Consider the following 26312-nt stretch of genomic DNA (forward strand, 5'->3'; position numbering starts at 1 on the left):
CATGTATGTGCATCATGTGTAAGCCTGGTGCTGGGAGAGATCAGAGAGCCTCAGATTCCCAGGAACACAGTTAAAACCAAAACTAAGAAATATAACAAGGGATACAAAATTAAAATTTATCACTCATCCTTGTCCACCTTCCCAATTCTTAGAGTATTTTACTGATACTTTATGTTCTTAAACTTTACTATAATGTCATTATACTATATACAGATTTGTATACTACAGCTATGTTAAATTTTTTATTTGTATTTTATCTTCAATCTTTTGAATTCAAAGTTAGCCTACATTGATTAAAAACTCTTACTTATTGTTGTTCGTCCTAAGGGGCTGCAAACCCCTCAGCTCCATAGGTCCTTTCTCTAACTCCCTCACTGGGGACTCTGTACTCAGTTCAATGGAAGGCTGTGAGCCTCTACTTCTGTTTTAGTCAGATATTGTCAGAGCCTCTCAAGAGACAGCTACAACAGGCTGGATTGTCCTTCCTTCAGTCCCTGCTCCATAGTTAGTCTCTGCAACTCCTTCTGTGGGTATTTTGCTCACCCTTTTAAGAAGGACGAACAACAATATGAACTAACTAGTATCCTCAGAGCTCCCAGGGACTCAACCACCAACCAAGAAGTACACATGGCCGGACTGATTGCTCTGGCAGCATGTGTATAGTAGAGGATTGCAAAGTCGGTCGTCAATGGGAGGAGAGGCCCTTGGCCCTGGGAAGGTTCTGTGCCCCAGTGTAGGGGAATGCCTGGGCCAATAAGTGGGAGAGGGTGGAGTGGCAAGCAGCGGGGGTTGGGGGGGCGGGGAGGCAACAGGGGTTTGTTCTTGTTGTTTTTTGTTTTTTGTTTTATTAGAGTGGAAAGTGGGAAAGGAGAAATCATATGTCATATAAATAAAGAAAATATAAAAAAACAGACAAACAGACAAACAAACAAACAAAAAACAAAACCACTTACTTAATCCGGCAGTGGTGATGCATGCCATTAATCCCAGCACTTGGGAGGCAGAGGCAGGCAGATTTCTGAGTTCAAGGCTGCCTGGTCTACGGAGTGAGTTCTAGGACAGCCAGGGCTACACAGAGAAACCCTGTCTCGAAAATCCAAAAACAAAACAAAACAAAAAACAAAAAAACCAAACAAACAAAAACCCTCTTAATTTTATATATTAAAATATATTGTCATATTCAATTGTATACTTTTAATAATTTATTTTTAATTTATTTTAATAGGCTTTTAGGATTTACTTTTTTAACTTACTAAACCAAAGAATAATTACAATATATTTTCTTACATAAATGTTCAGTAGTGTTTCTAGCATCCATGATTAGAAACAACTGTTCCTGTAAGATGTGTGCATCTTCAAAGTTTTTAGTTACTGACAAGCTGTTTTACAAAGGAGATGCTAGATTCATGGTTTGAATGATTCAGATAGTTCATCAATAATTCCAGATACTGCCACACTGCAGATTGGAAAGGAAGGGCTTATTTGGCTTATATATCGCAGGTAACACATAGTCCACTGATGGTAGCCAAGGAAGTATAAAGCAGGAACTGAAGTACAGGATATGGAGGAAATCTATTTATTGGCTCCCAATGGCATGCTCAACCTGCTTTCTTATAAAACCTAAGACCATCTGCCAAAGCACCATGTTACCCACAGTAACCTAGGCCCTCCCATATCAATCATTAATTAAGAAAATGTTCCACAGAGTTCCTATAGGCCAGTCTGGTGAAACTATTTACTTTTGTTTTTGTTTTTGTTTTTTTGTTGTTGTTGTTGTTGTTTTTGGTTTTTCAAGACAGGGTTTCTATGTGTAGCCCTGGCTGTCCTGGAACTCACTCTGTAGACCAGGCTGGTCTCGAACTCAGAAATCCACTTGCCTCTGACTCCCAAGTGCTGGAATTAAAGGCGTGCACCACCACCACCTGGCTGAAAGCATTTTCTATATTTAAAGAATTATTAATGAAGTTTAAAAAAATATTAGTTTCTGTTTCCCACTCACCAAACTTCATGTTCTCTCTGTGTATCTCTCTGTGTCTTTCTCTGTCTTTTTTATCTCTCTGCCTCTGTCTCTCAATCTCTTTAACTCTTTGTTTCTGTTTCTCTGTTTCTCTCTCTCTCTCTCTCTCTCTCTCTCTCTCTCTCTCTCTCTCTCTCTCTCTCTCTCACACACACACACACACACACACACACACACATACATCCAAACAAATAAAACACAGGAAAATATGAAAAGCACTGACTCCAATTAGTTTTGAGCAACTCCTCCTGAGTTTAGGACTTGCTCTGGAGCACAGTCAATATACACAGTGTCATTCCATTGAAGAAAACACATTTGCCCTCTCCCAGTGGCTATCAGTTGCAAATAGTTTCTTGGTTACGTTAATCCCACTTCCCTACTTCTATGCTGAGGTTTTTCTCACTTCTGCTTGTGTAGTGAGTGTAGGTTCAGGTAGACATCTTTCCTAATGGGTCTTGAAAACGTTTTTTTTTTTTTTTTTAAGAGGGCCACCTACCACCTCTGGATCTCATAGTGTTTCTACCCTGACTTTCACGTAGATCCCTGAGCCATGAGCAGAGGGGTTTAATATGGACAGCCAATTTAGAGCTGAGTATTCAAAAGTTACTCCCTTTCTGCACATTGTCTCGTTGGAGACTGTTAATTACCATCTAATGCAGGAAATTTCTCTGATGGGGGTTGAAAAGTACCCTCATCTGTGGATATAGCAATGTGTCATTAGGAGTAATAGTAGTGTTATGATCATTTAGCAGACCAATAGTAGGTCTTTCTATAGGGCCCAGGACCTACTTAGTCTTAAGTTCTTGGCCTCATTAACAGTATCAGGTATGGGTTCTGTACCATGGTGTAAGCTTTAAATTAAATCAAAAAGTGACTCTATAGTACAGGATGATATATCTTGCAGTCAAGTCCCTATAACAGCTCACAAGTTTAATAGCTGGGTGGAGTTGATGTTACTTTCTACTCCAGCATTGTGTATAGCACCTGCTACTAGTACACACTAACCTCTATGGGTAAAGCTTCTAGCTAGGAATCAGCTCAATTTCTCCATATTCTATGCTATAACTATGTGATGTCTTCAGCAACAGGGCCTTACCATCAGATTATGGATGGTAACCAATAGCATTGGCAATAATCTTTGATGTATGGGGAAGGAGTATGGGACACCATTGTCCAGCAATTCAACAAGATGTAATCCATTCCTAGCATTGGAGGTTTTACATTGTGGCATAACAATGTCTAAAGGGGCTATTATCCTCCCTGCTATATTGTGACTCCATTTAAAAATCCCTTTATTTCTGTATGTATTTCAGGAAGATTCTATAGTAGTAGGATTCCAATTTGAAGGCTTTAAGGTTAGTTATCCTCCTTCATAGCCACTCCTCTAGCCTGCCTTCTCACTGCCCTTCCCATTCAATCCACCTTTTCTAGTTTCCCTTATATCTCTTTATAATGCTATATTTTGTATCCCTTTCTTTGGAAGATCCCCTTCTACTTTGGTCCTTAGTAGACATTTAACCTCTGTGGTTATTCTAAATGGAATACACACATCTAATTGTAGGCTTAGATTTTCCACAAACTACTTTTAATAAGTGTTCTTAAATGCTTTAACACCCCTTCTAGTCTACCATTACGAGAGGTAGTGAAAAGGAAAGGTTAATAGAACAAAGGAGGATATGGACCTGTTTAGAAATATTTCTTTGGAGCAATACCCTCTGTATTGTCAGGTTATCAGCAGCTCAGTTCACACAGATCAGCAATGGCAGCTCAGTCCACTCATAAACACCATTCATGAATTAGCAACAGCAGGTTGCAAGGCTCTGCCAATCATCCTCAGTCCACACCACCGGATCACCACCGGATGTTTTTCGTGTGTTTCTCCTATGACGGTATGACAGACAATGACCGATAAAGAATGGTAAAAGTTGGATGCAGCTTAAAATGAAACAACATTGTAGGTAGTGTACCATGAAGTGTTCTGATCCAAGGTCTTAATTTCAATTGATACTATGATTATTTATGCATCAATGAAGATACATCTTAGCTTCATCATCTTACTCAATACTTCCTCTAGTGTACTGACTGATATAAGCTGACATGTTGATTACCTAATGTGTGGATCACACACACATACTTCATTCAATCCAGGTTTCATCCTTAACACATGTGAGCAAGGATGATGCCATAACCGTACCCTGAACAAACCAAAGCCTCATTTGTGACCTAGGCCATACCATACTCAATATATTTGGACTCACTGACAACCATTGTTGCACAGATGACTGACATCAGATTGTAGGTTATGAACTTTCATCAATGATAATCTGAAAGTTCCTTGTGTACCACTATGGTTTGTGGGCTACATCTGGCATTCTTCCAACAGAGGTGTGTTAAGACCACACCATTGCTTTCAAGTGGTCTTGGCCACAAACAAACGACCTTGGAATCAAAGGTGTGGGAGTCACACTCAGAAATCGTCTGTGCCCAGGTCTTCCTAGATGAGGCCCTTCAGAGATCAAGGAGAAGTGTGACCTCAAGTGTGACCTGATCCATACCCACTATTCCAGGAATGTTGGATGCAGCTTAACCACAAGGGGAGCTGGTCTGATGAGTGCAATGATAACATAAGCCATAAAGTTACATCAGTGGGACCCTGGCAACTTCCTGACTACAGAGTATCCTACATCCAGCTTAAATTCAAGGGTGTGTGGGCCACACCCTCTCTCTTTATGATCCTGTACAACCTTTACTCCAAGGAAGCCGGGACCACATCAAGGCCTTATACCATTATTTAGCGAGCATTTCATACCCCAGTATTTTGTATATAGTTTTCAATAAATAAAACGTTCATCTGAAAAAAAAAAAAAAGAATGGTATACCAATACCAGCCAGCAATGTCTGCTGTCCATTGGGCTATGTTTATATCCTTCCCAAACACCATGTGTTCTCTCAAGTATTCACTCTAGCAAAACATGACATGCCCCCCTTTTAAGGCTGCTTTCAGAAAAAACATCATGTGTTGGTTCTTAGCAAAACATCCTCCCATGTGTTTCCAGACAAATGTCACATGACACAACTGAGTCTCCAAAGAAATTTCCACTCCATCTGCTCAAAGAAACATCCACATATGAGAGAAAATATGTAAAAATTTGGCCCTCTGGGTCTGGATAACTTTACTCAGGATGATCATTTCTAGATCCATCCTTTAATCTGCAAATTTTCACAATTCCACTTGTATTAACAGCTGAATGATATTCTGCTATATAAAATGTATCACATGCTCATTGTCCATTCATCACTTTAGGGACATCTTGGATATTTACAATTTCTGGGCTATTATAAATAGAGCAGTAATAAACATGGATGAGTAAGTGTCTTTGCAGTATAATGCAGAGAGCTTTGGCTATATGCCCCATAATGGTATAACTGGATCTTGTTGTAGAGCTATTATCAGCCATTCCACACTGATTTTCATAATGGCTACACCAGCATGCACTACCACCAATAATCTTAAGAGTTCCCCTTCCCCAGAATCCTTGCCAGGATGTTTTGTCACTTGTTTTATTGATCTTGGCCATTCTGACTTGGTAAGGTCAAACAATTTAGCCTTGGAAGTCTGACAACCACAAAATAAAAATTCTATAGCTTTAATTTTTATTTCCCTGGTTATAGCATGGGTGTTTTTCCTTGTATGTTAGTATCCCACTTGTCTGACCCACGTGTAAAAAATGTGCATCCCTGTTGTTCCTTTCTATTATTTCTGTTTCCATTAGACTTTGCAAATACTTTTACAATAGCTGGGTACCGATCTTTGTAAGCTATATATTTTACAAATATCTCCTCTAATGCATGGCTTAACTTTTTACATGAGTTACACCTCAATGAAGAAGATGGTTAAACTCATAAGTATGTGGACTTTTGCCATGATAATGACCTCACTTTGTGCCTTATTTAAAAATAATAGAAATATTCCTTTTGTCTCCTAAGGTCCATGTTTTTCTTAAGATTTTAAGCCAAATGAAATAAGTTTTTATGTAGTGTTAAAAGTATGGGTTAAAATTTTATTTAATAGGGATAAATAATTTTTCTAGGATACCAAATACTAGCTTTAATTGCAGTTTTAATATATATAGATTTTACTTAAAGTTTTAAATTTTTCTATCATTCTAAATGTCTTTACCTATATCAAACTTAATTACTTTTTTGTCTTTTAAATTTTTTACAAACTTTTTATTGGTTCTTTGTGACTTTTACTTCATGTGTCCCAATCCCAATTATCTCCCCCTCTCCTCATACCTCCCCTCCACCCTTGCAACACCCCCAACAAAGAAAGAAATCTAGTTGTGGAAGCTGTAGTGTGTCACAGTGTGTTCCATTATACACCCTTTTGTCTACTCTTCTTTGCTTAAAAATGTTCATTGCAATGACTCCTTACTCTGCTATGAATTTTCTGGCTTCTGCTGCTCTGAAACCTCACTGGGACTACCCAAGGATATCATCTGTGTCATTGAGATCCTCTAGTTTTGCATCTATAGGACAGGGTCCTTCATGTACTCCAGCAGTTCATCCTTGGGGTAGATGCTGGGATGGGCCAATTCAAAGCCCTGGATCTAGGCCCAAGAAGTATTTGAGCTGGTCAGCCCTCCATCCTTCCTGCTCTCATGCCCTCCAGACTGACTCACTAGCAACCACTAAAACCAGGACAAACTCTACCCTGCTTTCCAGATAATGTACAGAGCCTGCTCTCCCAGATGCTGGAGCTGGTGCAGGACATTGCCAGTTCTCCCACTCTCATGACCACAGGGCCAGCCCTCCTACCTGCTATAGATGGCAAGGGGCAAGAGAGGGAAGTAAGGAGTCTCTCTCTGGACCATGCCACCATCCAAAAAAGGCAGGGATGTCTCTTCTACACCCATACTCTCTGGGCTGGCCTATCTTGTCCTCCCCTATCCTCTCTACATTCCTCTCCAGCAGAATCAGCCCAGGTGAGGTTCAGAGCCTGCTTTCCCAAGTGCTGCAGCTCATGAGGGGCAGGGGCAGTTATCCTGCTCTCATAACTCCAGGACCATATCTCCCACTTGCCACAAGTGATGAGGAATGAGGGAGGAGGATGGTCTCTCTTCCTTGTAGATGCCATTGCATAGGAAATAATTGGTAGGGCTAGATCTCCTACATTTGTATCCTTAGTGGCATACCTGCAAGTCTCAAAATGTTGAGGGAGAGGAGCTATCTACTGAGTACTAGAGCTGTCTAGGGGCAGGGACAGCTCTCCTACCCTCATGGTTCCAGAGTCAGATCTCCTACAATGCCCAAGACCCCACCATGGTCCCAGATGGCATCACCAGCTACTCACATCAGGTTGTTCTTCAATGCTCTCCAGTCTCGAGTTCAGCCTCTCTTCATTGTGCCCACATTCTTCTGTTTCTCTTTATCTTCCATTTCCCGACCACCTACTTGCTCACCTAGAGTCTCTGAGTGTCTAGGGTCATCTGAGGAGTGTTCTCAAGAGTACTATGCTCCACTCATGCATTATGGCACCAGGCAGAGATATTCTCAGGTATGGTCTATCTCCCAATGCCCACACAGCAAAGAACTTCTGGTCATCTCAGGCTAACTCATTGTCAAGGCTCCATGACACTGGTCTGCTAGTGGGTTTGACTTGTTTCTCACATGGCCCAGCCAAGTGATCCCTTGAAAGGGTAGTCTGTTGAGAGCTCACTCCCACCTAATGTCCAAAGTTCCAGGTGTTCTAGTCTCCGGCTTGCTCCCCAACCTGGGACTGGTGGTCTTCTTAGGATAGCTCCCAGTCTGGGCTCCCTCCTGCCAGGTCATCTCTGCTTACTCTTTTCTGCCACTAGGCTACTAATGATTAGATTACTAATCTTTCAAATGTTTGTAGCTTAGAAAACTGAGTGTAGAAATAGTATGTCTTATCTCTGCTCCCTACTAACATACATGTGAAATAGCAGCCATACTTGCAAAGCCTCTTAGTGCAGGATAACTACTTTTTTTAAAAGTGTGTTTGTCTGGGGTGTGTTAGTGTGTTAGTGTTTTGCTGTGTATATGAAGACCAAAGGAGAACACTCACTGTCCTGACCTATTACTTTCTTCCTTACTGTCTTGAGATAGGATATCTTCCTGAACCTTAAGCTTGGCTGACAGTTAAATCCCAGTTATGCTTCTGTCTCTGACCGCCACAGCTCTAAGGTTAGTCATGCACACCATGACTAGCTTCGTACATTATCATTTGAATTGCCTTAGTAGCCAATGGAATGAAGGTTTGTCCCTGGCTTTCCTTTCAACATGTTCATTTCTATCCCAGGAATCAATCATTACCTCAAGGACTCCAATTTCTTCTTCTAATAGCAAATAGTATTTAATGGTGGTATTTGGTACAGGGCATAGCATCTTGTTCTAGAGAGTTTTATTCACTGTACTAAGTTCAAGCATGGGTCAACATTTCAAAACAAACATATTGTCTTGGGTTCTTGCTGATGTTTTCAATTAAAATTCAAATAGAGAAGGAGTTTTAGTTAATTTAATTTTATGTAGCTTATAACCAACTCTGCTTTTTCTTCTCTGAGACTCCCAGCTTCCCAAACACAATGATAATCATTCTCTCACCTCACTCCACACTATACAGAACATTTCAATCAAAGAAAAGGAAATGTATCAGTCCCCAGAAAGGACAGTGTGAAAGAGCATTTGTTCACAAGACCAGGATGATGCATATTCTGTTAAGAGCAAACAGCTTTCAAGAAAGGTTATGGCTTGATTGACTGGAGGTCACTTTGAAAGAGTGAACAATTGAGTTACCAGAAGGCAAGTGATAGGTTTCAAAATGAGGATGATTTTGAATGATGAGCTTCACACTGGAGCACCAGACTGATGTCAAAATCCCAACCACAAATGATACTCTTTTCTGTTAGTAAAAGATCTTTCATTATTTTAATAAAAATATCATTTTTCTACTTTGTTCTTATAGGCAGAATATAGGTCTGAGACAAGACTGCGAATACTAGGAAGATAGCTCAGCAGCTAAGATATTGTGTTATGAAAGGGGGAGGGCTTGATTTCAAATCCCCAGCAGCCATGTAAAAGATGAGAATGGCTATATATTTTAGCAAATCCACTGGGCATACACATGGGCAGATCTTTGGGACTTGTTAGGTGGTCAAGTCTATAAAAACTGTGAGATTCAGGCTCAGTAAGAGACCCTATCTCAAAAAAGTAAGTTGAAATAATGTTAATGTGATTCATATGGAAATAGCAGTATCTGAAAAATATATTTTTCAGGAAAATGGGTGAACTTTGAGTATATAATATTAACCAAGGTCACAAAATCTCAAAGACAAAAAAAAAAAATATCTTCTCATTCATACATGGATCCTGGGCTGTAATGTGTTCACATATGTATGTGAACATCTGTATGTGTGGGTACAGTATAACATTTAGAAAAAAATGATTATGGGAAGGTAGTGCTAGGTAACAAGGAAGAACAAAATACAGACAAAGGGACACAGAATTTTGGGAGATGATATAATGATAATTGTTTTTCTGGCTTCAATCCTGCCATAGATTTATTTTTCCTATTTGTGGTAGATAAATAAATTAAAATGTAATTTATAATGAACAAAACTCCATTGTTTCAGGAAGGTCATTCTCAATAGATCACTCAGATTATAGAGTTTGGTAATGGGCAAGTACTTATTTGAGTGGCTTTCCTAATCTAGCAGAGTGATGTTTTTACTTGTGAGTTCATTGCAATTAAGTGATGAAAGAAAAAAAGTCATCAGATCTTGGCAGTTTAAATAGATAAATACTACAAAGGCATCTCTTTTATGTACAGTAGGAAATGATTGAGGAAAACACTTGACATGGTCCTCTTCTGCACTTGCAGGCATACACACACACACACACACACACCACACAAACACACATGCATAAAACACAACACACACACCTATACACACACATGCATATAGCACACATGCATATCACACACACACAACAAACTCCCTCTTCTTCTAAAATACTGTTGGGATTGTTCCCCCAACTCAGTTTTATACCAGTTTAATGAAAATAACAGCTAAAGTGTGATTCAATTATCTTCTGACATTTGAAGAAGTATTGGAGTACTAATGAGCCACTGTCTTAATTATTTCTCTGCCCACAGAGGACAAGGTGTGGACCATAGTGTCTCATGACTTACAGATGCAGACGACAGTGGTAGGCTACAACCCAGAAAAGTACTCTGTGACCCAGCTCATCTACAGTGCCTCCATGGACCAGATCAGTGCCATCACCAGCAGCGCTGAGTACTGCGAACAGTATGTCTCCTACTTCTGCAGAATGTCCAGGCTGTTGAACACCCCAGGTAGGCTGTGATGGAACATTACTTTTAATTACTATCTCAGCTGGTGTTTGCAATTGCCTAAACAATCCAACAGGTGTGGCTTATTATCTTATTGTCCAGTCTTCAGTCCTCAATGTGCAGATGGCTGTAAAGAAGTCCAAGGTAATCACTGGGCTTGCTTTCTGGACAGTGAAGCTTCGAATGCATGATTATTTTAAAATAAGCAATGCCATTATTTAAGTTTATAGATTTTTCAGTTTTATGCATATATATGTATATATATATATATACATGGTGTGCTGTTAATGCTCGTTTATCAAGCAGTTGCCTTGGGCAAAAGTTTGTCAGAGCTCCTTGTGAGCTTTCAAGTGATTCTCTTTGAGTTCCTCCAGTGTCTTTAATGTAAAGATGAAAGCCTTCGGAAGGCTGTCTGCCAGGAAATCTAGTATAGAGCGGTGAGAGATTATAGGGCTCTCTGCTGTCATTTAACAGTATCTGCCTGAGGAAGCCCACTCTGAAGTTACTTTCATGACAGTCTATTTCAGTGGTAGATAGTGTATGTGTGAGTGAAGGTGTGTGTGTATATGTGTGCACAAGATGGTTTGGGGATTCAGAGAATAAGGAAGCCCCCAAATTTATACTAAGAATACCTTCTCTGCAAAAAAAACCTTATGTGTTAGGGGTGAGACATGCCATTAAATTTATTTTAAATTTGCATCAAAATATACTAGGATATGCATTATTTGGTCCATAACATAGCAGCAAAAATAAGCATGAGTTTTGAGTGGAAGGAATAGGACTTTTTGATTTGCAGGCTTGAGATTTTCTAGCTGTGTCTTTGGGATAGTCATTGAATTGAACTCCTTTGTGAATATTTGCTTATTTAATACAGTAAGTAAAACTGCATAAGATGTATTTATCATGTGCAACATATTTTGAAATATGATTGTAGAATAGCTAAGTGAAGCTGATTTGCATATGGCATGAACAGTATTAAAGGATGTGATGTAAATAACCATGTTGTACTACGTATATCTTGTTATCCAGCTTCAATTTCTCATCAATTTTACTGTCAAAATTAGGAAGAATGTCTGCTTTGGTGAAAAACTATATTTGGAATCTATGAAATCTATGGTATTTAAAGAAATGAATGGTATTTTAAATTAATAATCAATATTACCACATCGTATTATGTCAAAGACTAATAAGCTATGTGATTCCCTAAATCAATAGTGGATTAGATCTAGCATTATTTGGGGGATGTTTTCAGAGAAGAGTTAGACACAAAATAATAGATGATCATGATGTCTGTGTGTTTCTCTTGTGCAAAGCCTCATGATATTAGATTGTTCAGAATGTACTTCATGGACTATAGGAGACTAAAACCTGAAACTATAAAAGTGATAGGTTTAGAAAATTAGGGCAGGTAAAGATGTTTATGGTCGGCATGTTGAATTAATGTGCCATTGAAAAATCAGAAAGAAATATCCAGATTGATGTTGGGAACTGTATAGGAGTAGGTGTTATATGAATGGCCCTTCTGATGCTTTCAGAAGCCTTAGAGTGGGAAGTGAATACAGGCATGGGTCTGGATGCAAGTAAATGCTATGCTGTAGACTGAGTTCCTACCCTGTCCTTTCAAAACTAGGTATACTTGAGAAGAATGCACAGGAGTTCAGAAAGTAGAACTGCTGCATCCTACTGCTTGTGATTTTAATGTAATGGGCCTAAAGTTTGGAGTATGCATTTGTTTTGAGTCTTATGCAACATGTACATATATGATACATATGTTCCTTAAGTGGCTGTATTTGGAGCTAGGGCTTTTAGGAAGTAAGATGGTTAAATGTAGACAGGATGGAGATATCTTGATTTCAACAGGGCTGACAGCCTCAAAGAAGGATAAATAATGTCATGTATGGACTCAATAAAGAGGACTCTGACATGCCAAATTACTTCTACCAGCTCCTTGAACCTAGGCTTCCTACTCCGAAACCACAAGGTTTCTTTCCAACTGTTCAGCTGCATGCCTGCTTTGGGCATTTTGCTTGGCAGTTCTAGCAGATATATTGGAAGATCTCAGATGATGTCAAATCTGAGTGGGCTGGAGAACAACTCTGAGAATTTGAGAGTTCCACACAGTCCAACAGGTGTTTTTGATACATTTTACTGCTTACAGCTATTTTGATTGGATCCTGCATCCATTGCTAGCAAGCATTAACCAAGGATTGGGAAATATTTGGGGCAGCAGGAGTCACTAATGAATCTCATCAGCTTTTTTCAGTTTCATGAGTGAATGTTCCTCACAGAGGCTCTGTTCCCAGATTTAAGTTAGTTAGTTCTTCAGTCTTAGCATGGGAGAGGAGTGGGACAAATTGCTCACCAGAAACAAATCGTGGTGCTTTCATTGGTATAGTCAATTTTTCATTATCATTTTTTTTTAGTAGTTAAAATATTTTAGTAGTTTTTAAAACCACAGTAGAGTCACCAAATAAATACATTAATAATTTACAGTTCAGGTACCGGAAGAACCAATTTAAGGCTTAAGGCAACTAACCTTTAATTCTCTTGGTCTTATGAGAGACTTTGCTCTTTTCTTCACTGTTACTGTGTTTTTCTATCAGCCACAAGGAACCTCACAAACCTATTACTCTCCTTTATATAACATGATATACAAAGTTCCAAGAAATAAAGGGAAATGTGATAGTTTTAACTGTCAAGTTGACACAATCTAGAATCACTTCAGAGAAGTATAAATAGGAGGCTATATAGATCAGCTCTATGTGTGGGAGATGATATTGATTATTTAAGGGATGAGTGCCCTACAGCGGGTGGCTGCATTCCCTAGGCAGGAGATCTTCAAGTGTTTAAGAGTAGAGAGAACTGACCACAGGCATGCATGAGTTAATTCATTGCTCCTAAGTCTTGACAGTACATATGATAGAATTAGTTTGCTTCAAGCTTCTGCCTTGACTTCCCTGAAATGATGGCTTATAACCTTGAACTGTGAGCCAAGTAAACCCTTTCTCCTCTATGTGGCTCTTTTTCAAGATATTTTATTCCAGCCATGGGCAAAACTGAGAATAAGTTTTTGCACAATAAATAACATTATTTTACTTACATTTTCAGAATATCTAACATTGCGTTTTAAAACATTTATAGATTATTATTGTACCTAAAATGTTCTTTGAAAATTACCATAATGTATGTCAGGCATTTTAAAAATATTCTATGATTCTTTCTTCCCCCCTTTTCCTCATTTTATTAAAAAAATTATTTTCTCATCTATTATATCCTGATTACAGTTTCCCCTCCCTTTATTCCTCCTAGTTCTTGACCACCTCCTTTCACATCTGGATCCACCCTCTTTCAGTCTTTCATTAAAAAGAACAGGCTTCCAAGAGATAACAACAAAATGTAAAATAAAATATAACATAAAACAAACACAGTCTCATCAAAGTTGGACAAGCCAAATCAACAAAAGGAAAAGAGCACCAAGAGAAATTGCAAAGATCACACACTCAGGAGTCCCGTAATAATGTAAACTGAAAGCTATAAAATGTATGTCCAGGTCCTGGTGCATACTGATTTAGGCCCTGTGCTTGCTGCTTCAATCTCTGTGAGTTTATATGAGCTATGTTTATTTGATTTAGAGGATCTTGTTCTACTGGTTGTCCTCATCTCCTCTGACTTCTATACTTTGCTGTCTCCTCTTCCACTAAAACACCCTATAATAGTGTCGTTTACACAGGATCTGTTCTTGATACATACTTGCTAATTTGAATAAAAGTGCATATCTTAAGACATTCCCTTATCAACCTGCCAACATTTTTTTTCTAAGTAGGAACAAGCATCCACGTTTTATGATTGCTCGTTTAAATATGGATGTTAAGGCCCCACACATAGGTTTTGATGGTATTTGTTTGGATCAAGGGATGGCTGCCTTCAGAAAATCTTCATGGGCGATTTTATTAGCTGTCATGACTGTTTATGTCATGAGTGCATCTCCTGTTTAAACCTAACTAGTTAGTTCTTTATGTGGGGGAAGACTAAAAGGAATAGGGATTCTCTGATCAGCTAAAATAAACAGCATGTATAATTAACTACTTTTTCAGCTAAATCACACTAATATGACAGTGTTTTTAACCCTATTGGAACAATGTCTGCATTTTGTAAAGTAAATTTCTGCCTACAATTCAGGGTCTTTTTCCACATTCTCTGTTTCTCCTAATCAGGTGAGCTACTGTGTAGAGCAGCAGACACAGGTAGGAGTGGCTAACATAGCAAAGTGCCCTGTATACTGCATTGTGTAGCAATCAAAATAAGAAAAGGGAGAATTTAATAAAAATCTTTAATTTGTTGTTTTAAGGAATTACTGCTTGCTGTATTTTTTTTCCTCTTTCATGGTAATGTCTGATTTTTAAATATCCATTTAATCATTCTGTAACTAAGACTGAATTATACTGGAACTTTCTCAGAAGCATTTGTGGCTCATATTTGAATGCAAAGTATATTCATTATAGTCATTGCAATTAAAATGAATATCAAATGAGTCTGTAATAGCTATGCACTTAAATGTTACTTTTGTTTTAAGAGGCTTACTCTCTAGATGTAAATTGGGACTCTGTAACTTCTAAGACACATAGAACCAAGAATTAAAAAGCACATGGAGATTGTGCATGTATACATGTATACAGATAAGTATTTGCTTGTGCAGTACCATTAGCTAGCAACTGTAGATGTATTCATTCAGTATTGGATTCTTTCTTTCTTTCTTTCTTTTTTTTTTTTTTTTGAGACAGGGTTTCTCTGTATAGCCCTGGCTGTCTTGGAACTCACTCTGTAGACCAGGCTGGCCTCGAACTCAGAAATCCATCTGCCTCTGCCTCCCAAGTGCTGGGATTAAAGGCAATTAAAGGCATGTGCCACCACTGTCTGGGTCAGTACTGGTTTCTTACAACTTTTATAAGGAGGGTAATGTGTGACTTATGGTATTATCTCCATTGTTGTTACAAAATTTGAATCACTCTTAAAATAATGATTTGGAGGCTAAGGAAATAGCTCAGTTAGTAAAGGGCTTGCCATATAAACATAAGTACCTGTGTTTGATCCCCAGAACCCACATAAAAAAACAAAAACAAACAAACAAACAAACAAAACCAAAGAAGCCTGCCTCTGTAGGGGCTTTTCTCTCCAAAAGTAGCTCTAAATAATAAAGAAAGTTATAAACAAAATAATAGTTTGATCATTCCTTATCGTCATTTCTAATCTTGAATTTAATTATCAATTTATTTGTTCTTAACCAATCATATAAATATATAGAAACAAAAGTAATAAAAATTTTATGTAGTTTCATATAAAATTCAGAACGAGGTCATTTCAATGGAAATTCCCAAGTTTTACCCAAATTGAGAAAAGCAATAGTGATTAGCCAATAGTAAGTCTTTAGTTTGATAGCCTCAGAATTAAGAACATAGTAATATAAAACAAAAATCATTGAAAAACTTGAATTTGCTTCCGAAATAAGGACTGTAAGAACTTGAGCAGTGGTAGAGATATTTGGTCAGTATTTACATGTCAAGCATGGGGACTCGAGTTTCATCCAGAACCTGTATTTTATAAAGTTGCTTCCTCATTTTGATTTCACCACTTTCAATATTTTAAACTTCTTGGATTATTAATCAGACTACTGCAGAAGTTAGCCAGTAGGCCTTAGGTTAAAATAACCAATGGGTTTTTATAGAGAAGCTACTGTCATAGGCATTTTTAATAGCATAGAATCCTTGCTCAGCATTGTCACACATAGTCTAATTTCTTTTCCCAAGTTTGTTCTTCAAATCAAATGCTCAAATGACATTTCTAGTAGTTTGAGGTAGATAGATAAAATGTATATACACACACATTATCATCACCATTACACTGGGAAAAAGTGAAATCTCTTTGTAAGAATCACTGTGCATATTCATGAAGAAAATATTTCTGAAAGTCTATAAATACAAGAATATAATAGTACAAGAAACTGGTCAGTTTGACAATAGAATGTTGGCAATAATCTTTGGACATTACACAAGACTGAGCTGAACCTATGGTTCCAGACATAGGAACATGGGTTTGTCAGTTGAAAACTGTGACTACCTAGTATGAACTTCAGAGATAGATCAACTATACCCTAAAGTCATTTCAAGTACAAAACCTAATCAGACTATATAGCAGTCTAAGTATACATTTAATATAAAATATAAATTTGAACATTCAGTATAACATTTTCCTCTCTCTTGTCTGAATATGTTTATAAACTCCCAGATGAGATGTGACTAGATGACATGTGAGATGTGGAGGTCATGCTGTTCCTCTCCTCAGCCCTTGGTTTTCAGTTCTTTGCCAAGGCACAGTGTGTAAACAGTTTAGGGTTCAGGAAATTTAAGGGAGAATATCTATCCATGACTCTCTTTGTTTTGCAAGATCCTTTCTTTATGAATGCCCTCTTATAATTTTAAGTAAATTTCCTTTTGTTGAAAAACTTGAGTTCAAACACATGAACTTATAATTCTATAGCTGAAACTGAGGAGGTAGAGACAAGGCAATCCCTAGTGCTTACTAGTACCGTGCCTAGCCAATTTACAAGCCCTAGTCCAGTGAGAAAGAAAGAAAGAAAGAAAGAAAGAGAGAGAGAGAAAGAGAGAGAGAGAGAGAGAGAGAGAGAGAGAGAAAGAAAGGAAGGAAGGAAGAAAGAAAGGAAGAAAGAAAGAAAGGAAGGGAGAAAGAGTAGACAAAACCTGAAGAATGACACCTAAGTTGCCTTTTTACCTCTACATGCACATACATACATACGTACATACATACACACACACACATACACACACATACATACACACACACACTCACACACACATACACATACAGAGGTGCCCCTAATCACCCACATATATGTATATTTACACATATACTCACACATACACCACCGCCTTATACAAACTAAGAACTTGAATATGATAAATCAGAAGTTGGGAGAAAGATACATTTTGATGCTATAGAAATACAGTACTAGTAAATAACTCCAGAGCTTTTAGATGACTAAGACATTTAACTTATTTGGACAGAACCTGCTAGCCTGCTTAAAGGCATTTGTATGTGTTAGAACACATTGTACTCATATATTTGCTTTACAAATCATATTATAGTTTCAAATTCAAAACCTTTCCCTGAAGTATTTATTCCCTGCATATATGAAAATTTATTTAATTGCAGAAATGTGGTTGGCTGTGTTTCATGCTGTCTTGATGATATTTAGTGCTGTTTGTTGGTTTCCAGGGCTTCATTTCTTTTAATTTCTCCATATAGCCTAGTTCTCATAAGTCATACTGTTATTGCTTTGTTATGGGAAGAAGCCATATAAATTATCCATCCTTTTGGGTAGTTTACTATTAGATTTTGTATCTATTGAAAAGGAGTTATGTTCACAATTTCTGCCTATAAAGTAAGCTGTGTAAAATTCAATATACTCTTGAAGATACTAAACTGTGATTTAGTGGCATCCAAAAGAGAAGAAAACACAACTTTAGCATTGAAACTTATAACTTATTTTTAGAAAAAAATCGAAACTTTTGTGCATTTTTTTCAAGAAAAATGTTTTTTCAACTTTTATTTTTCATTCTTAAAAACGTTGGCTTTTAACTTTTAAAGAGAATAGCCTTTTAAAGAGCATTAACCAACTCCAGATAAAAATTGTTTTAAGTAAATAGTATATTAGTCAAGAGGTTAAACATTTATCTAATTGGTTATGGGTCCTGGTTTTTGTATTACAATTTCAGGACTTAGTTCAATATGACAAGCAAAGACTTATATACAGTGAAGCATATAATTGGGGACCAATAGAATAGCTTTACTAGGAGAGTGCTTACCTAACATGCAGGATGCCCTGGGTTCAATCCCCAGCACTATCATAAGTATCGTAAGTCCCTGAATTTGCACCACTTCTAAGGCAATGTTAAGGCCATTGTTGGCTAGACAGGAAGTTTAAAGCCTTTACTAAAGTTCCGTCTAAATAAAAATGTAGGTCCAGTGAGTTGGTTTAAGAGGTAGAGTTAATGCCAAGCCTGATGACTTGAGTTCAATACCTAAGACCCACATGGTAGAAGAAAAGAAAAAATGAAAATTGTCCTCTAATCTATCTCTATATGAATGCATACACACACACACACACACACACACACACACACACACACACACACACACAAACTATAGAGAGAAAGAGAGAAAGAATAAGTAGATGTTTAAAAATGAAAGCTAAGCAAAGCAAGAGGGAAAAGCCACATTTAGACATTGTCAACCAAATGACAGAGTGGCAACAGAGAGAAGGGCTATGAGATGCTGTGTGGAGCATTAAATACAGGCAGTTATGAGAGGCTCAACTAGAAAAATGTAAAGGGGAATTAATGGTAGCTGATGCATGTGCGTTTCCTGTGCCTCAGGAAATGTAGCATATAAGCTAAAATGGAAGAATTCACGGAAGTTAATGAAGAATAAAATGGACCAGTAGTCCCAGGTTAGAACTGGCACATACTTACTGATGCTGAAATGAAGACCAAGCAGAAATGAAGACTAAGCAGTGCAGAGCATAACTGAAGGAAAGTGAGAGGCTGGCGGAGAACCTGAGGCCCCAGAGGCAGGACAGGAGCCCGAGACCAATCCTGAGCTCTTTTGGATTTCACACTTAAATGTATTTTCTTTGGAGGAGAAAGGGTTGGCTGCAAGCTGGGCATCCAGACAGAGCTGCTGTAAAAAGACCTCCCAGCATAGGGTCTATAGCTGTCTGAGAGGCCCAGCAAGACTGAGGGAGGAAGAAAGACTTATTCAAGGTTCAAGTAAAAGTGTCAAATGACATACATAGAGTAAATGAGGATAATTCCAGGATGGCTTGGCTTCTAACTGGGAAACCTGAGCAGTGGTTCTAAGCCTTCCTGGCAGGGCTCCTTATTAAGGGAAATGTGGAGAGTAGACTGTTTGAAAATCTGGTACTGAGAAGACAGGTGTTTACTTAGTCTGTGTTGGCACATGGGGCACAGGTCCTTTTAATTGGTAGCTAAAAGACGAATGCAGATTTTCCCTTGTTTGCAATGTAATCTTACCTAATAGCTAAAATGAAGTGCAAGGGTCCCATGCTTTCTGTTCTTGTGTTTGTATTAAAATAGCAGAGGACACAGTCCAAACCAACCTATCTCTGTGATGTCATTAAAGTTTTGATTTTTGCCTCAGCTTCCTTATCTGCTTTGTTTTTATGCAACCTGTATAATGGATGCTCCAAGGACCCATAACTCTGAGATTTTTTAGCTCTGGTTCTTCCCATTTAGTTTACATTGTATGAACCAAAACGAGACATATACTTTGCCAGTCATAACTATAGTGAAAGGGGAAATGTGGTCTTTCTCTGTTTGGATGAGCACATCTAAGGTAGAGATCTGTCAACAGTGGTGAATGTTTTTCAGAATGAGGTGTTACAGGAGGAGTGAAAACAGAAGACAGAGGAAAGGAAAAGAAACACCAGTTTAAAGAGGGAGAGGAGATGATGTGGGGAGAGGATACAGCTATCAGAAGGGACTGGACAGTGATGATCAGAACAGTCAAAACTAACTGAATCAGACTATGGAAGCTTCTTCATGAAGCTTGCTGTTAAAATATTTATATATTTATATATTTTAAATATAGATAGATAGATAGATAGATAGATAGATAGATAGATAGATAGATAGATAGATATAGAGAGAAAACAAAAAAAATGAACGAAAAGGAAAACTGAAAGGTACCTTAAAGAGGTATAGTTGTTAGAGGCTACTGCAGAATGAATGGAGTGAAGAAAGAGGTCAGGATGTTTAAAGGTGGAGAGGAGGCTAGAGAGAGGAATATTGGACAGAACGAAAGGAGGAGGTAAGTATTATGGATAATTATAAGGGATGAAGTTTGCAAATTGTAAAGGAGTCTTTAGAAAAAAAACTGTTCCTAACAAGACAGAGAAGGAACAGTGATGGTCTCTTTTATCACCTGGGACCTCCTAAGTTACAAACTTGCTGATCTCTGAGGTTAGGCATTAAGGACGATGCACCCTCCTTAAAGCAGTAAGGACCAATTCTTTCTTTGTTTCTTTTTTTTAATTAGATGTTTTCTTTATTTACAATATCTCCTTTCCCAGGTTCCCCTCCAAAAAAAATAAAAGAAAAGAAAGTAAAATAAACAAAAACTAAAACAATCCCTTGTTCCCTCCCTTCTCCCCTTGCTCACCATCTCACCCCATCCTGCTTACTGGCCCTGGCATTCCCCTACACTGGGTCATAGAACCTTCGCAGAGGACCAATTATGTGTGTATAATACATTTATAATCCAGTTTCCTTAGTAAAGATGGAAACATGGACACTTTGTGATTTTTTTTTTAACCTATCAATGCATAGAATTGACCAATTGTCTTCTTAGGTCCTTCTAGTTAAGACAGGATCTAAATGTTGATGCTCAAAAGTTTTCAGGTAGATACTCCTTCAAAACAAGACTTTCTTTTAAGTAAGTGTAAATTTAAAACATGTATGAGAATTACAGATATTAGATTTATTTTTCCTTGTAGCTATTTGGCCATATGTTTTTTTAAGTCTTCTGATAGGACAATATACTATTAGTAATCTCTTCTAAACAAAGATTAGGTGTGAAAATCATAACATCACAAGGACTTTACTATCACTAAATTTTCCTTCAAATCTTACTACATATTACATTTCTTCTAATGTGTGAGAAATGTGAGCTGATAGAATTACACTTGAACTAGTTAAACCTCAATATATTGAAATATAATAAACCCAAGGTTTTATAATTTGCACTTTTAGTTTGTTATAAAAGAACATATAAATGAGGAAATAACTGTCTTTTATCCAATTAAAAAAAAAGTAGATTCGTCTTGTATTGAAAAATCTCATACTAAGTGACTTTTCCTCACTGAAAAAAATCACAAAATGACCTTTATAAAAATTCTCGTAGAGCCGGGCGGTGGTGGCGCATGCCTTTTAATCCCAGCACTTTGGAGGCAGAGACAGGAGAATATCTGAGTTCAAGGCCAGCCTGGTCTACAGAGTGAGTTCCAGGAGAGCCAGGGCTATACAGAGAAAACCTGTCTAGAAAAAAAAAAGATTGGGTAAATGAAAAATAAAATAACATATATTGAAATCTTTAATGATAGCAGCACTTTAGGCAAAGATCTAAAGGTTGAGGACTTTGAATTTTAATACTCTTTCATGAATATGTGCCCCCACCCTGTTTTTTGCTTACATCCACACATATTGCCCACTAAAATTGGGTTAAATTAATTTCATTATCTTTCCTAGCTCACATTAAGTCATTAATGACTTTTACTCGTGATTTGTTTAAATTATCCATTCTTAGGACACTATAAAATGAGAATATACCTGATTTGTCAGATATTATGAATTGTGCTTAAAACATGTCTTTGACACAAGATACTAAAAAACATTATCAGTTTTGCTATGAAAATGTTTTCCAAGATGCATGCGATACTACACACCTATAATCCCCACACTTAGAAAGATAGGCAGAGAGATCATCAGTTTGAGTATAGCCTAAGCTACATAGTAAGATCCAGTCCCAAAGGAAAAAAAATACACAATTTACTCTGGACTTCCTAGAATATTACTACAGAATTGCTAATTTCTGCTTTTAAGGTAATTCTTTGACAGGTGCTTTAAAATTATAGCCTGATCAAGCAGAGTGCTCTCAAATAGCATTGCCTTAAAAAATGAGCTGGTGTTTTAAAGTGATAACAATAAAATCATTTTATTTAGGACTTTTAGAACTTATCACCGATAAAACAGCAAAACAACTAGGAATCCATGACAGTTTCTAGAAATGTGGTCACGCGTTTTGTGAACTAGATTCTCACTCTGCTGGCTTGCAGGTGTTCCTTTGGGAGAGAAGGCTAAGAATCTTTGGGCTGGCACAGGGAGGGGAGGGAGTAGGGCATCTAGAGTACTGTTAAGAAGAGCTGTTGCTTCATCTTCACTCAGGCACAGAACCAGGGAAGGATGTAGGTGGAGATTTACAGCCAGGTACTGGCTTACAGAATTGTGAAACCTAACTAGGCAAATTCAAAATGAGGATCATCATCAGGAGGAGCAAAGTGGGACACTTAGAGATACAGCAGCCACCTATAGGTAAAGTTTCTCCGGAAGGATATTTTCAACCTACCCTCTAGGATTCCTAACCACTGAAGGAAATCATGTAGGTCAACTAGAATAATCTCTTATGCAAAATCCACTCTGCAACTCCATCCCATTTACAACCAGAATTTGTCATTTATAAGACTGGACATTGTACAAAACATTCATCATAGCCAGTGAGGATTACTTCTAAGATGAGCTACTGAAAAATCCAATTCTAGAGTTAAGTGGGACTTTTACTCCCTATTGATGAATGAGTGGCTACAGCATCCTAAGTAGGCAGGGCATGCCTGTTATGGACTGAGGGATTATTCAATCCCAACAACTTTGCTTTGCTGATGAAGGTGCAAGTATCTGTCAAATTGCTAAATAAAATCTCCTGCCATTGAGTGACAAGAGCCATGATTCTATGATTTCAAATGGATTTAGAAGATTCATTAAAAGAAATACTCCTTCCATTTCCTTGTGCTGTTTCAAACAAGGCTGCAGATGTCTTTATTATACTTTTCAGTGAGATGGCATTTATCACGGGAACATAGACTTCACTCAGTAATTCTTTCAACGGGTTACTTGAAAGGAAGTCTTTCCATTGAGAGAAATGAACACATACTTTATCAAGGCTTCTGCTACACCAATATTACTGTGCAGTATTTCCTTTTCTAAATGTGTGTTTTGTGTGTGGATGCATATGAGTGTATATGTACATGTCTTCACATATGTGTGTGACTGCATACATGGATCACAACAGAACCTCAGATAACATTTCCTGTCATCATCCACCAATTTTTATTGAGTCAGTTTCTCACTGAACCTGGAGCTCAAAAATTAGGCTAGATTGATTGGACAGCAAGCTCCAGGGATTTAGTTATGTGTACCTCTCTAGTGCTTAGACCATACATATACATTCCTATATGGGCTCTGGGATTGAACTCAGATCATCATGCTTGTGAGTCAAAAACTTTTCTGACTGATGTTTGCTCCCACTCTTCCTATGCAACTTTTTTTTGTTCTTTTGTGTATGTGTGTTGAATTTTTATTATTATTTTATTTATTTATATTCCATTCATTACTCCCCCTTGGTCCCCTCTCCCACAGTTCCTTATCCCATTCTTTCTCCACCTTGCCTTCAAGAGGCTATACCCTGCCACCAGGCTTCCCTCTTTGCTGAGGCCCTCAAGTCTCTACATTAAGTACATCTTCTCAAACTGAGGCCTGAATAAGCAGACCTCTGCTATATTTGTGTCAGGAGCCTTGGACCATGTATGCTCCTGTTTGGTGGCTCAGTCTCTAGGAGCTCCCTGGGGTCTGGGTTAGTTGAGACTGCTGGTCTTTCTATGATTTTTCTCTCCCCTTCAGTTTCTTCAATCCTTCCCCTAATTCAATCATAGGGGTCCCTGACTTCAGTCCAATTGTTGGGTGTAAGTATCTGCTTGTGTCTCATTCAACTGCTGGTAGGGTCTCTCAGAAGACTATCACACCAGGCTCCCATCTGTAATCACACCATAGTATCAGTAATGGTGGCCACATTGGTGTTTCCCCCATGAGATGGATCCCAAGTTGGTCAGGTCATTGGACTGTCTTTTCTTTAGTCTCCTCTCCATTTTTGTCCCTGCAGTTCTTTTAGACAGGAACAGTTCTGGGTCAGAAATTTTGACTGTGTGTTAGTAAGCCTAATCCCATCCATCCATTTAAGGCCCTGTCTATCTACTGGAGGCAGACTCTTCAAGTTTCCTCTTCTTTACTATCTTCAAGAGTTGGATCAGATTTCTTTGTCACACAAAGTAAAGGTGACAAAGATGCCCACAATAGCAACTTTAGAAGAAATAGTTTTTATAGACATGCCTGTGAACAAAATAATACATATATTTTATGTCAGAGACTGTTTCCAAAGGTAATATTTTTCTAGCTATGAATGATAAAACTTCTCTGGATTCTATTAACTATTATATTTGCTTACAAGTTACCAAGGTGGTTGCTAGGTAAAGAGATTTTAGGTGATAATGAATAATGTTATGATGTTTGTTTCATCCACTATGACCCTCACCTCAGATTATAAATTCCCTGAAGTACCTTGCCCAATATTAGTTTACTCCTGACACATGATCACAAATGGAAGCAAAATGTATTGTCCCTTTATTTTATTTTACTTTATTTTATTTTTTATTAGAGATTTTCTTTATTTACATTTCAAACGATATCTCTTTTCCCAGTTTCCTCTCCAAAAGAAACTGTTCCCTCCCTCCTCCCCCTCTCCCTGCTCACCAACCCACCCTCTCCCGCTTCCTGGCCCTGGCATTTCCCTACATTGGGGCATAGAACCTTCACAGGACCAAGGGCCTCTCCTCCAATTGATGACCAACTAAGCCATCCTCTACTACATATGCAACTGGAACCATGAATCACACCATGTGTACTCTTTGGTTGATGGTTTAGTCCCTGGGAGCTCTGAGGGTACTAGGTAGATCATATTGTTGTTTGTCCTGAGGGGCTGCAAGCCCTTCAGCTCCTTGTGTCCTTTCTCTAGCTCCTTCATTGGAGACCCTGTAGATAATAATGCATTACAATAATTATTCCTAAATGAGATTTTGCTAGTGATGACATGACAAGGCAGGAATTACATTGGTATTTATTAAATATTTATATGAGAATGAGACTGTATCATCCTATTACACCAGCTCTAACATTTTAAATCACATACCACTGTATCCATTTTATATATGAAGAAGTACAGCCTCACCAGAGCTCATCAATTCAGCAACAACAATCACAACAATAACAAACCAAATAACATACTGAGGCAAAGCCAATGTTAAAATGCAAGTTTATATGTCTTTATGACTCATGTATTTTTTTCCAAAAAAGTAGAAAAAAATATATGAGGCCATCCAATAAAGCAATCACTTGGACATTTCTATTAATTTCTTCTAGACTGCAGTATTATTATTTTTTGTATCACATTAAAAAAAATAAAGGCTGGGGTATTTTACTAAGTAGTAGGGCAAAAAAGACATTTTGAAAGAACTGAGAAAACCTCTCTCTGAATTCTTCTGATCCAATATTCTCCATTTGTTCCTGACAAGTATTTTAAGAAACAATGGCTTGGCTGACAATTTGTTTGTGAGCATATTGGGAAACATTTGATATGAAATAAATGAAAACAAGCCTCTCTTTTAAAAGAGTCTTGACTTTCATGTTTTAATATCAAGATATTTCAGAACATGCAAATTGCATGTTGATGAAATTGAAAAATGTTACAAAAGAGCATATCCATTTCTTTTCAGATGAAATATGAACACTCAATGCTGATATTTTCTTTTTTAAAATAAAAAAACTTTCCAGAATACACTCCTATATCTACATTTAACATAAATGGCACAACCAATATCTCCTTCTCACTTTGTTAATGTACTCTGTTTTTCTGAGAGCTCCTGATAGAATGAGGTAGATCAGAGATGAGTTGGTCTGCCCAGTCCGCAAAGCACCTGAGAGTCTGTAGCAGAACGCTGATAGAGACAGACAATCCCACTCCCTACCTGAGACAGGACATTTGCTTTTAGAGTAGGGAGTTGTTTCCTCTTCGTAATGGGAAATGCTTCTGCTGAGGTAGATCTTGTATGTGACTGAGAAGAACAACACAGAAGAGAGACATAGAAAAGAAGCACATAGTGGAGCCATAACAGAGAGCAATGTACAGGCACTCAGGAGAGACAGCCTGGAGCATGCTGGGACAGCA

General features: G+C 37.8%; 1 protein-coding gene and 1 non-coding gene across 2 annotated transcripts in view; one reads left to right on the forward strand and one right to left on the reverse strand.

The window, feature by feature from the left end:
• The window catches only part of Cntnap2 (contactin associated protein 2), a 2139844-nt gene that overhangs the window by 1360715 nt on the left and 752817 nt on the right, over nucleotides 1–26312 (forward strand). Inside the window, exon 13 of the mRNA XM_031381709.1 lies at nucleotides 10194–10394. Coding sequence (XP_031237569.1) covers nucleotides 10194–10394 — 201 coding nt within the window. The remainder of the gene's footprint in view (nucleotides 1–10193; nucleotides 10395–26312) is intronic.
• LOC116100193 lies at nucleotides 7883–8014 on the reverse strand. The gene has a single exon (XR_004122529.1). It is a non-coding gene; the product is annotated as a small nucleolar RNA SNORA17 (small nucleolar RNA).

This window comes from Mastomys coucha, unplaced genomic scaffold (genome assembly GCF_008632895.1).
Source record: "Mastomys coucha isolate ucsf_1 unplaced genomic scaffold, UCSF_Mcou_1 pScaffold20, whole genome shotgun sequence".
Taxonomy (NCBI): domain Eukaryota; kingdom Metazoa; phylum Chordata; class Mammalia; order Rodentia; family Muridae; genus Mastomys; species Mastomys coucha.